Source organism: Primulina tabacum, chromosome 17 (assembly GCF_025594145.1).
Source record: "Primulina tabacum isolate GXHZ01 chromosome 17, ASM2559414v2, whole genome shotgun sequence".
Lineage (NCBI taxonomy): Eukaryota > Viridiplantae > Streptophyta > Magnoliopsida > Lamiales > Gesneriaceae > Primulina > Primulina tabacum.
The window spans coordinates 33,172,896-33,186,205 of NC_134566.1; the positions used below are offsets into that span (position 1 = coordinate 33,172,896).

The 13,310-nt window shown below is 32.9% G+C and overlaps 2 protein-coding genes across 5 annotated transcripts; both read right to left on the reverse strand.

Annotated features, from left to right (window-relative positions):
* Positions 1–4,948: 4,948 nt before the first annotated feature.
* Positions 4,949–7,871, reverse strand: LOC142531367 (uncharacterized). Of its 4 annotated transcripts, none has more exons than XM_075637469.1 (6): positions 7,733–7,871; positions 7,561–7,629; positions 6,648–6,917; positions 5,926–6,030; positions 5,799–5,846; positions 4,949–5,368 (listed from the first exon to the last, which is right to left on the reverse strand). In XM_075637469.1, exons 3-6 carry the CDS (start codon positions 6,912–6,914, stop codon positions 5,129–5,131), a joined length of 660 nt encoding a protein of 219 aa, XP_075493584.1. In that variant the 5' UTR covers positions 6,915–6,917; positions 7,561–7,629; positions 7,733–7,871; the 3' UTR covers positions 4,949–5,128. The 4 variants fall into 4 exon arrangements, with proteins under 4 accessions (XP_075493584.1, XP_075493586.1, XP_075493585.1 ...); XM_075637471.1 differs by having other exon boundaries at positions 6,648–6,914; positions 7,733–7,826; XM_075637470.1 differs by having other exon boundaries at positions 6,648–6,914; positions 7,557–7,629; positions 7,733–7,799.
* Positions 7,872–9,373: 1,502 nt separating this feature from the next.
* LOC142531973 (Golgi apparatus membrane protein-like protein ECHIDNA) lies at positions 9,374–11,906 on the reverse strand. The gene is made up of 6 exons (XM_075638265.1): positions 11,814–11,906; positions 11,201–11,257; positions 10,899–11,102; positions 10,714–10,773; positions 10,328–10,454; positions 9,374–9,748 (listed from the first exon to the last, which is right to left on the reverse strand). Exons 1-6 carry the CDS (start codon positions 11,826–11,828, stop codon positions 9,660–9,662), a joined length of 552 nt encoding a protein of 183 aa, XP_075494380.1. The 5' UTR covers positions 11,829–11,906; the 3' UTR covers positions 9,374–9,659.
* Positions 11,907–13,310: the final 1,404 nt, after the last annotated feature.

Genomic DNA, 13,310 nt, shown 5'->3' on the forward strand with positions numbered 1-13,310 from the left:
GCCTATTGCACCACCGCAACGAAAGAAAATGGGACCTCAAAGAAAGGTTGGAATTTATATCGGTTATGATAGTCCATCAATCATTCGATATATTGAACCTCAGACAGGCGACGTGTTCACAGCACGTTTTGCTGATTGTCATTTTAATGAGGAAATCTTCCCAATGTTAGGGGGAGAACAGAAACATACCGAAAAAGAAATTACATGGTATGTATCATCATTGTTACATCTGGATCCAAGAACAAAACAATGTGAAAAAGATGTACAACAAATTGTACACTTGCAAAGAATAGCAAATCAAATACCAGATGCATTTGCAGACACAAAAGGGGTAACTAAATCATATATACATGCTGCAAATGCCCCTGCTCGAATTGAAATTCCAAAGAAACAAATGGAAGATACTCATGATGTCATTAAACGCCTGAAGCGTGGAAGGCCAGTCGGTTCCAAGGATAAAAATCCTCGAAAAAGAAAATTCATAGAGAAACACGATGATCACAAAATAAAGAATGACGTTCCTGAAGAAACACATGATGATCACAAAATAGAGAATGGTGTTCCTGAAGAAACACATGATGATGAAAATGTTCTGTCAGAACCACAAACTGACGAGAATCATGAAATCTCTATCAATTATATTAATACTGGAAAAATATGGAACCGAAAAGATATAGATGAAATTGATGATATATTTTCTTATAATGTGGCAATCGACATCATAAATGATAACGAAGATCATGAACCAAAATCTTTTGGTGAATGTAAAAATCGGCAGGATTGGATAAAATGGAAAGATGCCATCCAGGTTGAATTAAATTCGCTAAATAAACGTAATGTTTTTGGACCTATAGTCCTTACACCTGAAGGTGTAAAACCTGTTGGATACAAATGGGTTTTTATTCGAAAGCGAAATGAGAAAAATGAAATAGTAAGATATAAAGCTCGACTTGTTGCACAAGGTTTTTCTCAAAGGCCTGGAATTGATTATGAAGAAACGTATTCTCCTGTGATGGATGCAATTACGTTTCGGTATTTGATTAGCTTGGCGGTATCTGAAAATTTAGAAATGCGTCTTATGGATGTTGTTACAGCTTACTTATATGGATCACTTGATAGTAATATATATATGAAAATCCCTGAAGGATTTAAGATGCCTGAAGCACAAAGTTCAAAACCCAGGGAATGTTATTCTGTGAAATTACAAAGATCATTATATGGGTTAAAGCAATCAGGTCGAATGTGGTATAATCGACTAAGTGATCACTTGATGAAAAAGAGATATGTAAATAATTCAATATGCCCTTGTGTTTTCATTAAGAAAACAACATCCGGATGCGTAATTATTGCTGTATATGTTGATGATTTAAACATCATTGGAACGAATAAAGAAATTCAAGAAGTTGTGTCATACTTGAAGGAAGAATTTGAAATGAAGGATCTTGGAAAAACCAAGTATTGTCTGGGTTTACAAATTGAACAAAAAGAATGTGGAATGTTTGTTCACCAGACAAATTATACAGAAAAGATCCTTAAACGTTTTAATATGGATAAAGCAAATCCTTTAAGTACTCCAATGGTTGTTAGATCATTAAACATAGAAAATGATCCATTCCGTCCATGTGAAGATGATGAAGATATTCTTGGTCCAGAAGTACCATATCTAAGTGCCATCGGTGCCCTTATGTACCTTACAAATTGTACAAGGCCTGATATATCTTTTGCCGTGAATCTGTTGGCAAGATTTAGCACATATCCAACAAAGAGACACTGGAACGGAATTAAACATATATTCCGTTATCTACGAGGAACGACAGACTTGGGACTTTTGTATTCAAAGATGCTAATCCAAGTATAATTGGTTATGCTGATGCTGGATACTTATCTGATCCACACAAGGCACGTTCCCAAACTGGATATGTATTTACTCGTGGAGGCACTGCAATATCTTGGCGTTCTCAGAAACAAACGCTCGTAACAACTTCATCAAATCATGCCGAGATTATTGCACTACATGAAGCAAGTCGTGAATGTGTGTGGTTAAAATCAATGACCCAACATATCCAAATTTCATGCGGATTATCATCTGATGAGAAGCCTGTGATACTATATGAAGATAATGCTGCATGTGTTGCTCAAATGAAAGAAGGATACATAAAAAGCGACAGAACTAAACATATTCCTCCTAAGTTCTTCGCATTCACCAAGGAGCTTGAGAAGAATAGATGTATTGATGTTCGTCACATTCAATCAAGTGAAAATTCATCAGATCTCTTCACAAAGGCGCTTCCTACGTCAATATTCAGAAAGCATATATATAATATTGGGATGCGCAATCTACGAAATTTGTGAAGAATTGTTCGTGTCAACATGAGGGGGAGTTTACGTGACTGCACTCTTTTTCCCTTACTATGGTTTTTATCCCAATGGGTTTTTCCTAGTAAGGTTTTTAACGAGGCAGTATAAAAACACGTAATGAAGACAATCATTATGATCATCATCACAAGGGGGAGTGTTGAAAAATATATTTAAAATGTGAGTATTGAATATTTGAATGTTGAAAATAAGAGTTGTAAATATTGAAAATTAGTGTGTGATGATGTAGGTAATGATGTATTTTATTTTTGGATTATTTGTAAAGATTTCCTATAAATAGATCTCTCATTTGTGAAGAAAATCACAATTGAGTAGAGAGAAAAATATTATAAAGTGTGTAGTTTGATAAATTTTGAGAGTTTGAGATTTTTACTTTTTACCATAAATTTTTACTTTTTCACAACAATTTACATCAATTGTTTTAAGATATTAATAGAAAGTTGAAGTAGCTTATTTTTCTTCTACGTTTGGTATTTTATAAACAAAAATTGTTCAATTCGGTTTCTCTTTATTTTATAAAATTTTATAAAATAATAAATACAATGAAATCATATAAACAAATATTTATAAATGACACATCTAAATTACGGGTGGACATACAGGTCGTGTAGATTGGTCCTGACTTGAACCCGGCAGGGTAGGAGTAGTCGATAAGTTCAGGTAATTAGTTGGGTTGGTTTGGAGTATCGAAAGTCACTTCTCGATTCAGATATCTGACCCAAATTACCCGATTATCTTATTATTCTAAATTATAAAGCAAAACCACCAATTTGTTTATTTATTTTTATATGAGATTCCAGTTATTATATTATGCACTAGCCAAAAGGTACGATTGATTTTCAGGATAATTTCTTCTCTGGGAATCATGGCTCGTACGTTCTAAGAAAAGTTGACTCGTCATGTGCTTGTGCTCACTTAACACAATGATCTGCAAAGTTAATCCAATTCTTGGGTTCTGGAAGGATGAGAGCATCCATACAAAGAAACACAGAACCTTCATTAGTCGGAAATCATTGTTACATTCGTTATTTTGAATCTTTATAGCTTTTTTCCTCTGGCTGTAGGGCTCGTGCCAATATGGAGATTCTTGCAAATACTATCATCCCAAGGATGTGGTCGGCACAAACGTTCAAGGAATAGCAGGTGGTGCACTTCTTTAGTTGTTTTCTTTTCCTTTTTAAACTGATAGAGTTTCACTTTGTGAATTCATATCCAATTTTTCAGGAACAAATGTTTAGTTCTCCTCCCTCCCTTTTATTTGTTCATGCACTTAAGTTGATTTCGAGCAATTATGCTTCATGATATGCTGATATGCCTTTTTTTGCCATCATAGGTGTAATTGGAAGTCAATTTGGAACCACCCTGGGAAGCCTACCTCCATCATTGTGCCCACCTCCTGAGGGTTGATATCTGCTGCTACCTTTCATCGATGGGGATAGCCATACCACCTGCATATGCATAAGTTTCATAATTGTTCTTGTTATTTAAAATGGGATACTGTTGTTGCAAAGTTAGCTGTCTATGCATACTTGTCTTTAGATCTAGCATTTGAAAACTTCTTTCGTTTTTCTTTGTTCAAAATATATTTAAACACACACAAACAGATACGCATACACAGTTAAGAGTAACTTAAGTTGTACATGAAATTCCTGATTCAAATAAAAATGTCCAATGATCTATAAGATTTTCTTTTGTTATTATTATATGTTAAATAAAACAAAAAGAACAAAATTGACTTGTATATATTAGGGGTATGATTTATGGTTTAAAAAGATTGACTCTGGCAAAAGTTAAGAATATTTTTCGATGATATTCATTCATGGTGTATAATTGTTGTCGCAGAAGATTCTACTTTTCGCCAACTCATTGTTTTACATATTCGTATTCATTGATTGATTAAAATGTAACATAGTGTGCCCAAAATACTCTTTATTAAAATTCAGTCTATGCAAAGTGAACAAAACAAAAATTCTTCCTTTCCACCACACTTGGACCACATTGTGTCACTTCTTTATGCAATGGATAGTGTGTTTTTTGGAAAACAGGAGAATATTATGAAATCACATCTGTAATAAGTATAACGTAGTAGATGGTGTGACCCATCTTATCCGATCAGACATAAAAACGTTTTTCCTATTCAAAACGATGATAATCTGATTCAACAAAAACAAATTGACAAAATGATATATCCCTAGATAAGATTTTACGATCTTCTTTAAGTAATCTTGAACTTAAGAAATTAATAATGGTTTGATTGACTATTAGGTTTGAATTGCCAGCAAACATAAACCCAAATGGAAGTTAGTGAGTTTATTGTTTGGCTTTCGTTTAAACAGCAAAACTTTCTCCGCTCTTACCTCTTTTTTGATAGTTCTTTATTTTGAGTCCAAATGTCCTCAAGAGGATTTTCATTTTTATCTTTAATACAATATATAAAATAATAATGAAGACAGTATAATTTTCATTTTTTTTAATAAATATAAATTAAATACCTTTCACGTGCTTCTATATATATACACGCGCGCACAAGTCTGGATTTGCCCCCCTTCTCAGTACTTTGGAAGATGCAGTATTTTACATACAAACCAAAGGTACATAAAAGAAAATATACATAAAAAAGAATCCATCAAAGTTGAAAGTCAACAAAATTATTATAACTTAATCGAATATTAAACCACCACATTGACATAAATATATATACATAGATATATATCCATCACCTTCACAATGATAGAACACGACAATGCTCAGATTACTCCAACGCCGCAATTACCTCCAACAACGAAGCAGCAAATCGCATCTGAGTCTCTTCGTCAATGGTCAAGAAGAGAGGTACGTGCACGAATATCGATTTAATTCCATTTTGATCCGCAAAACGCAAGGAATGATAGTATACATAGTTGCAAACAAACCGACCAGCATCATCCGAAGTCATCACTTCATAACCCATATTCGCCAACGACTTCGTAATATCCTCAATGGAAAGTGAAGTCTGCGTTTTAAAATTATAAAACTCAAAACATGAGATAAATCCAGGCATCTACTCTGGGGTGAATAGTTTTAATTAGTACACATGATTCCACATGAATTAGAGGCTTCATGCTATAAGTTAAAGTTTTTACACTAGCATAATAACCACATGGAAACTGGGGAAAGAGAGGAGACGGAAAATTTTCAAAGGCCATAAAAGCTGGCTCTGTTATTTGTAATTTCGTCTCACATGATGTGTTATCCTCCATTGTACTTATCTATATTTTTCAACTATTTTTTTCCTTTTTCAATGTGTACAGAAACAGGACTGCTTACCCGGGGTTCATCAATGTTTCCAACCATGAACTAGCTAAGGAAGGCCTAACCCATTTCCATATTCAACAACTGAGCCTACGGTTAAAAACTAACATAAGCATCATATGTATACATACCTTTCGTACCCGTGAAACCCCACCATCCGCAGGAACAATGGGAACTTTCTGCAATAAAAAAGATCATCTTGATATAAAACTAGTCATGTTGAGAGATGATTGGAGAGAACTAATTGACCAATCTGACCTGAGGCTTCCATCCCATCTCGTCTGGACAACGGAAGGTGGCTTCATTGACAGCTTGATGCTCTAGAGCAAATTTTGTAGCTCCACTGTTTACTCCAAAATGGACCTGAATTATCAGAATAAGGAAGAAAAATTAGACAACATCGTCAAAAATGATAACGAGTTTCATTCTATCCATGCAGTGAGGAAAATTATAATCATAAAACATCTAGCATATTTGTAAATTGTAGATGTTTTGATAGTGAACAACTAGAATTTAAATTGACAACAGACTTGAAGAATTGCCTGTAGAATTAGCAAAACTAACTTATAAGCAATAAATGTGATAGAATTTGACTGTGCCAATATATAATTCGATGTTGTACATAATGTTTTGCATGACGACAGAAATATGTCATGACGTTAAGTCTCGGATGGAAAGAGAGATATCCATTTAATACAAAGAATAGTTGGATTCAATTTTAGTATGTCTCGTAGCAACTGTCGGAAAAACAAGACAAATTCAAAAATGTAGAGATCACAAGCTTCAGTGACAAGAATGACGTGATAAAAAAGACAAATTAAGCCACCAAGTCCCTTTTGAGTAACACCATTTGCACTGTTATATTTATAAAATCCGTTGCAACATCCACAGAAATCTGACTTATTGTTGGGAAATTAACTTATTTTGTGCAACACTGATCCCAGATCAAGTTAAGAGTGTGATGCAAAGGAGCAGCATACCCAGATAACCCTGGTAGAACTGGACAGTGTGTTATCCTTGCTCACCGAAGATTGCAATGTTTGGTACAAAGGACCAACAGCTCCTTGGCCTGCAGTTTCAAGAATTGTGCAACTACCGATGATCAGCCCATTCGGCGCACCCCTTTTGTTAAGATAACCTTGGAGATTGTTAACAATTGTTTCGGTTGGATTTTCTGCAACCCCGTGAAACTTTTTAAATCCTGTCACATGAAATGTTACCGGCGAAGTAGGTCCTTCAGATCCCATCTACTGAGAATTCAGGTAGTAAATCAATGTTAAAGCATGAAATCTCTAACTCGATTCACATCTGATGAAAAATAATTATTAAACAGAGAAGAATACAATATCTTAAAGCTGGAACTCATAGCAATAACAGCACGACAATGAGAAAACTTACCCCCCACGGAGTCAAGTGCCCCAACAAGTGATAAAATTGAACAACAATATTTTGTGAAGTCCTTGATCCACAGAAACAAATTGCCTCGTAACCAAAACCTTACATTTTCTTTTATCTAATCTCAGCTATTAAAAAAATTAAATCTAAGAAAATAAAGTCTTTTGTTTGAAGATGAGATCTTTTATTTAAAATCTATGAGCTCCGTCCGACAATTTCATGATTTTCACTATGTCATGGAACCTAGCATTGAGTTCAAACTCAAAAATTAAATACCAAAATCTCAAAATTATTAACAAAATCCTTGAATCCAAACAGAAAGACAGAACAGACACAGAGTGAAAACACTAGGAAAAGACTGAAGACATGATAGATATCAGTGCGATGAAATAAACCCACACCACCAAAACCACGATCGAAATCAATCAAGCCCAAATTTTTTATCATCTTAAAAACGCACTGACAAAATTAAAATTCCAAATCCAGAATCAAACATACCGGAAAAAACCCACTTGAAATTCAGCAAAGATTATCGAGACTTCAGTAGATGGCGAAAGACGCACCGATCTACAACAACCCATGAACAATTTAACTTAAGAGAAGCCAACTTTAAATCTAAAATCAGGTAAGAACGAAGCAAAAGACGATGCCTTTCAATGAATATACTCACCGGATAGCTACACAAAGATGCGAAAAGAAACCAAAACGACTCAAACACTACCTCATCTATCTACACAATTGATTAGCAATAATTCTTTATATTTCATTTTATTATTAGAGGAGAGAAAAGAAAATTGGATAGAGATGGGTGGTGGTGTAGTGTGGTGGGGTCGTTTTCAATCAAGAACTAATAATCCTCTTATACCAACCTAATCTATAATATATTATATAGTAGGATTCTTGTGAGACGATCTTACGAATTTTTATCTGGGAGACGGGTCAATCTTACCGATATTTATAATAAAAAATAATACTTTTAGCATAAAAAGTAATACTTTTTCATAGATGATCCAAATAAGATATCCGTATCACAAAATACGACCCGTGAGATCGTCTCACACAAATTTTTGTATATATTATATTAATTCTTTTTTTTTTTTTGGCTCTAAAAAGTGTTTAATTTCTTTTTTAAAAAGTTTATTTATAATGTTATGTACATTTGCCACCAGCTTCTTGGCTTATGGTTTCACATGTTCTGATATTCACTGTTAAAGTCCATATAAAATATTCATTTCACACGTATATATATTAGCGTTTTTCATGTACGTGTTACGTGGTTATACAATTTTTAATTAATTTGATTTATATTAAAATAAACAAAAAACATAATTATAAAAATTAATAAAGAGCGAGTAAAAATAAGTTGAAAGATCAAAATTGAGACATCAAAACTAATGACACACCACACGTCTTGTCTCTTTATTAATAGGATTGGAAGATTTAAAAATAAGTTATTTTTGGAAAATAAAATCAATAAAATGATAGAATGATGCCTACATACATAAATTTAATTTGATGTCACACACTCATATCAAACTTGGTTTATAAGAGAGTTTATGGCTTAATATAATAGTATATATATATAATAATAATAATAAAAAAAAAATTTCATGTTTAGGTTTGATATATCAGTGTTCCGAAGATTTTGATCAATTCAATTTGAGATAGAACTCTTAATTTAAAAATATATATTACATAAAATGTGTTTTAGGTATTTTGTGGATGTTTAGGTAGGATATTTTTTTTTTGTCTTTTTTTGTTGTTTTTTGAGACGGATGTTTAGGTAAATTCCAAACCTTCTTTTAGTGCTTAAAAAGCTGAAGTTGTGAAAGTTAGAAAAGCTCAAAATAAAGTTTTGATACCCATTTAATCTTCGAAGTAGAGCTCAAAGTTTGCTATTTCCTTAATGATATTTAATTTGATGTTGATTTTTCTGAGAAAGAAAAAGATTTTAGGTTTTAACAATTTAGGTGATAGATTAAAATGTATTTAGTTATTTAAAAACTTATGCAAAATTAATTGAAAAATTTAAAGTTATTTTCCTGAAATAAAAGAGAGTACAAACAAAAAATAAATACATATCCAATACCTAAACAAGGTTAGGTTGATGTTTCATCTTTCAAATAACTGAATTTCCACTATGTTAATGTAGTTGTCTATTCACTATTCTTTCGACCATATACTCAGCAATGAAAACATGGATTACTTTCAGTTAACTTCCACTATGTCAATGAGAATAATCACTGTATTAACGTTAAATTACATGTAGGAGTTGCTCGACATAGTTACTTCTAACACGGAAGCAAGATAATGAACTGAAATAAGAATTCCATCAGTCCCATTTATTCAACAGTATGAATCAACGCAATATCGAATCAAAAACCAACAAATGAATTCCGCCATGTACTACTTACTACAAGGCCTCAAGAAATCGAAATATTATATAGACCTCTGTTATAAACTGTGATATATAACTACAGGCTACAGGACTACAAAACCAATGCCTCTCTTAGTATCGATAGACAAAACAATTATGAAAATTGAACGACTCTTTTGAAATCTAATCTCTGTTTTCCTCCCTTCTTTTTGTAAGTCATTCAAACGACACTAAACGCTGATTGAAAAGTAGACGTGACCCGAGAAGCAATGGTCTGAGTGGCAAATGCTTGAAGCTGCTGCTTAGCATCTGTGCGAAGGACCAATATAATTGCTCGATTAAAGAGATCGATCATAAAAATATATAAGCAATTTTTATTTTCTTTAACATGTGTACAGTTATCATCATGCAGAAAAGAATTTTCATAAGCAAAGACCTCTAGTTGAATATTACACCAATTTTTTGGTGGACGATTGGTGACCCAAGGATATTTATGGTAATAATGGAAAGCTTTCTGGCAGTGGTCCTCACACATTATTTACAAGTAGCAGATTGTATACACTAGATTTGTTATTGATGGATTATTCCTGGCCAAGGTCTTCAAGAATGAATAGTTCATATGTTTTACAAGGAGAACAAGGAGCTAAAAATAATGTTAACCAAACACATGGAAGACTCGTTAATTATAAGCATATTCTCTAACTAACTCATTCTGTCAAACCAAACTTGTTGTAATACCATGATAATGATCGTACATTCGGAAAACCTTTATGTTTCCCAAAATCATGGACATTAATGTCAATTTACAGTAAAAATCCATGTTATGTAACTATCTGGAAAAGCATTCAAAACATGAGATATGTATCAGTTAATACTTAATACACATACCTTTGCGGCATCTGGTAAAGCCAACGATGTTGGCAATGCTTAGGGTCGCACATACACCAACAACAAGAAGATAGTCTGCTTGAAACCTAATGAGAGAAAATATTGCAAAGAAGATCCACACAACCGCCTACATCCGAAAAGCAATGTTTAAGTCAACTGCTTTATACCAAATAAAAAAGATTCTGAATATGTCATCAACAAAGAGTAATTGTGACAGCTAAAAGCAGAAGCAACGTCAAATTACATTATGATGGAAACTATAGTGAACTTTTCAAATTTTCATGAGTGTGCTTATTCGTTACATTTTTATCCTTTGGGATACAATATGTCAGATGAAGATAAGATACACAAAGGATATAAGGCCTTTCATTTATATATACACTTACTGTAAGATATAAGGTCCACCAGAACAGCCAAGAATCCTTCTTATTCATTCGAGCCAGAGACTGAGAAAGAGGGAAATGACAAGGGATAGAATACTCAGGATCCATTCAACCAAATAATCAATGCAAAATTAATAAAGCACAGGCCGTATGTCAAAGAGCGCATTTGAGATGCCAAAGCTCCTCACCTCTTGGTCAAGGCATTCATATTTCCATATGCTTTCACCATCTTCATTTATTTCATTCCACCATCTAAGACCCACCAAGATGCGTCCACTTACATTCTTGACGACCCAGAAATCAAGTGCGGACAAAAGTACAGTGACCACAAAAATGATGACGAAACTATCAAAAAAGAGGGCTGAAAGAATATAAAATGCCAAAGCAGCAGCCTGTCAAATGGAAAGCAATGCTTGAACATTCAAGATTTATAAACACGGAGTAAAATTATAAAATACAAATAAAGTCACAAAAGCAAACTCTAATCAACCTTGAAAAGCACGTGGAAGAAACATATCTTTGGATGAGCGTAATTCTTTTCTGCAGGCTGAGCACAAAAAGAACGTCAATGAAATATCCAACGAGGAAAATCAAAATGAAAACCATCACTAGTCGCCTTCCAAAAGGAAAATGTCGTAGGATAAACCACAAGTTCATATAATCGCATAAACATAGGTTTCATCAAATATTTCACATATTTAGATAGGGTCCTTCATGAAATATTAGTGAGACATTTCTCCTGTATGCTACATAAAGACAAATCTATTTTGATGATCCATCACTCCTGTAAACTGCATTCCCTAAGAACAGGTTCAAGCACGCCAAAGTATCCAGTAAAGCCACTAAGGCAAATTATCATTTCATCAAAAATCTTCTAAGCATCCAATTCGATGTATCGTTTCCCCCCAGTGAAAATCCCAATCACAAAAAGGTCCCCAATTATCGATCTTCAAAAATCAACAGCCCTAAAAACTCAGTTTTGCAAAATATGTGGACCTAAATCGAAACAAATTAGATCACTCGGTTCGATTTCATCAACACAAAATCATTTTGCAGATAATTCGGAATGCAGCGTAAAAGTACTGCGGATGATGAGAACTCACAGGATAGAGATCCATTTCCGGTAGATTATGCCTTCAATTCCGCTTCCATTTCCTTGTATGTATGATATTGTGGTTTGTTCCTTATAAATATGTAATTAATTGTGTATTTAATATTTATTAATACATATTTTATTCTTTTTTTAAATATATAATTCTTTATTCTTATTTTATAAAATAAATATAGATGCTATATTACAAAATTCAAAATTGAGACATTTAATCAAAGTTGATTTGGAATATTCCAATGTTTTGCGTGGGTTTTGTATTTTTGATTTTGTGAGTAATATATTTAAAATTGTATCTTGGAAGTTGCACGTGATTAATGAAAATATTTGTGTTATACTTTTATTTAAATCAAGACAATTAATCGATAATGACTTGATATATTTATATTATACACATATTTAAATCGAGACATTTAATCAAATTTTTATCTAGAAATACTTAAGTTACACGCATATCAAACTAAAATCATCAATTTTATATTGTTTTATGTTCTCAAGACATTTTTATCAGAATGCTGACGTAATATTCAAAAAAAGGTGCATTGAAAAATTATTGATGTATAAGATGCAACACCACTATTTGGTGAAAAAAATGTTGAATTGAAAGATAATATGAAAAAAAATGAACTATGACAAAAGCGTACTTCTTGTTAATGGTCTTTCCAGTCTTCTAATAATACGAAATCGTTATTTACCATTTCTTCCACGTAAAAAATGGAGTAGAAACGAGACATACTAATAAAAACCATTGTTCACAAATAGATTCATAACATATTTAACACAAACAAAAAATGTGACGAAAGATCAATTACCTCGACGTGAGAACTATAAGTTAGAGATCCATAAAACTACACACTCTCTCAAGAAAGAAATGCTGAAACTTTAATTGTTTATTCAGAAAGAAAAACAGCTTCCGAAAAAATCAGCATCTAACAACCACTTTCTTCGCCCTGAAAAAATCCAGAAGATCATTTTCCTTTTCTTTTTTCCGGTGTCTGCTTTCGTAATCGTAATCCAAATGGAACCCAAAATAAGTCTTTGCCAATGAAAGAGAGTTAACAAATCATCTTAAATCGTTAATAATACAATAGAAACAAGACAATGGCTTTGAGGTGATGTGCAATTATTCTGGCTGTATAATCTAGATATTTGCAATGCTATTCTAAAATCAAGATTTGCATTTTTCCTTTCATGTTAATTTACCTATTAAATCATGTAACCTAAGTGAATTTAAAACAACAAAATGCTATTTTTACATTTAAATTACTTCGTCGATTTTGGTTGAAACACAACTCTGACATGTCTATGTATAGGTATTTGTCAATCCACTTATGTTGAATGAGACATAAGTATTTTGCAGAGAAGAGCTTCTAAGAAAAATTTTGCAAGAGCTTCGCTGCAGTTTTGAAATTGCAAGTGATTTTTGAAAAATAAGCGAGTTACTATATATAAGCGGGGGGATAGATCTCGGCCATTGATCCAGATGCACGTG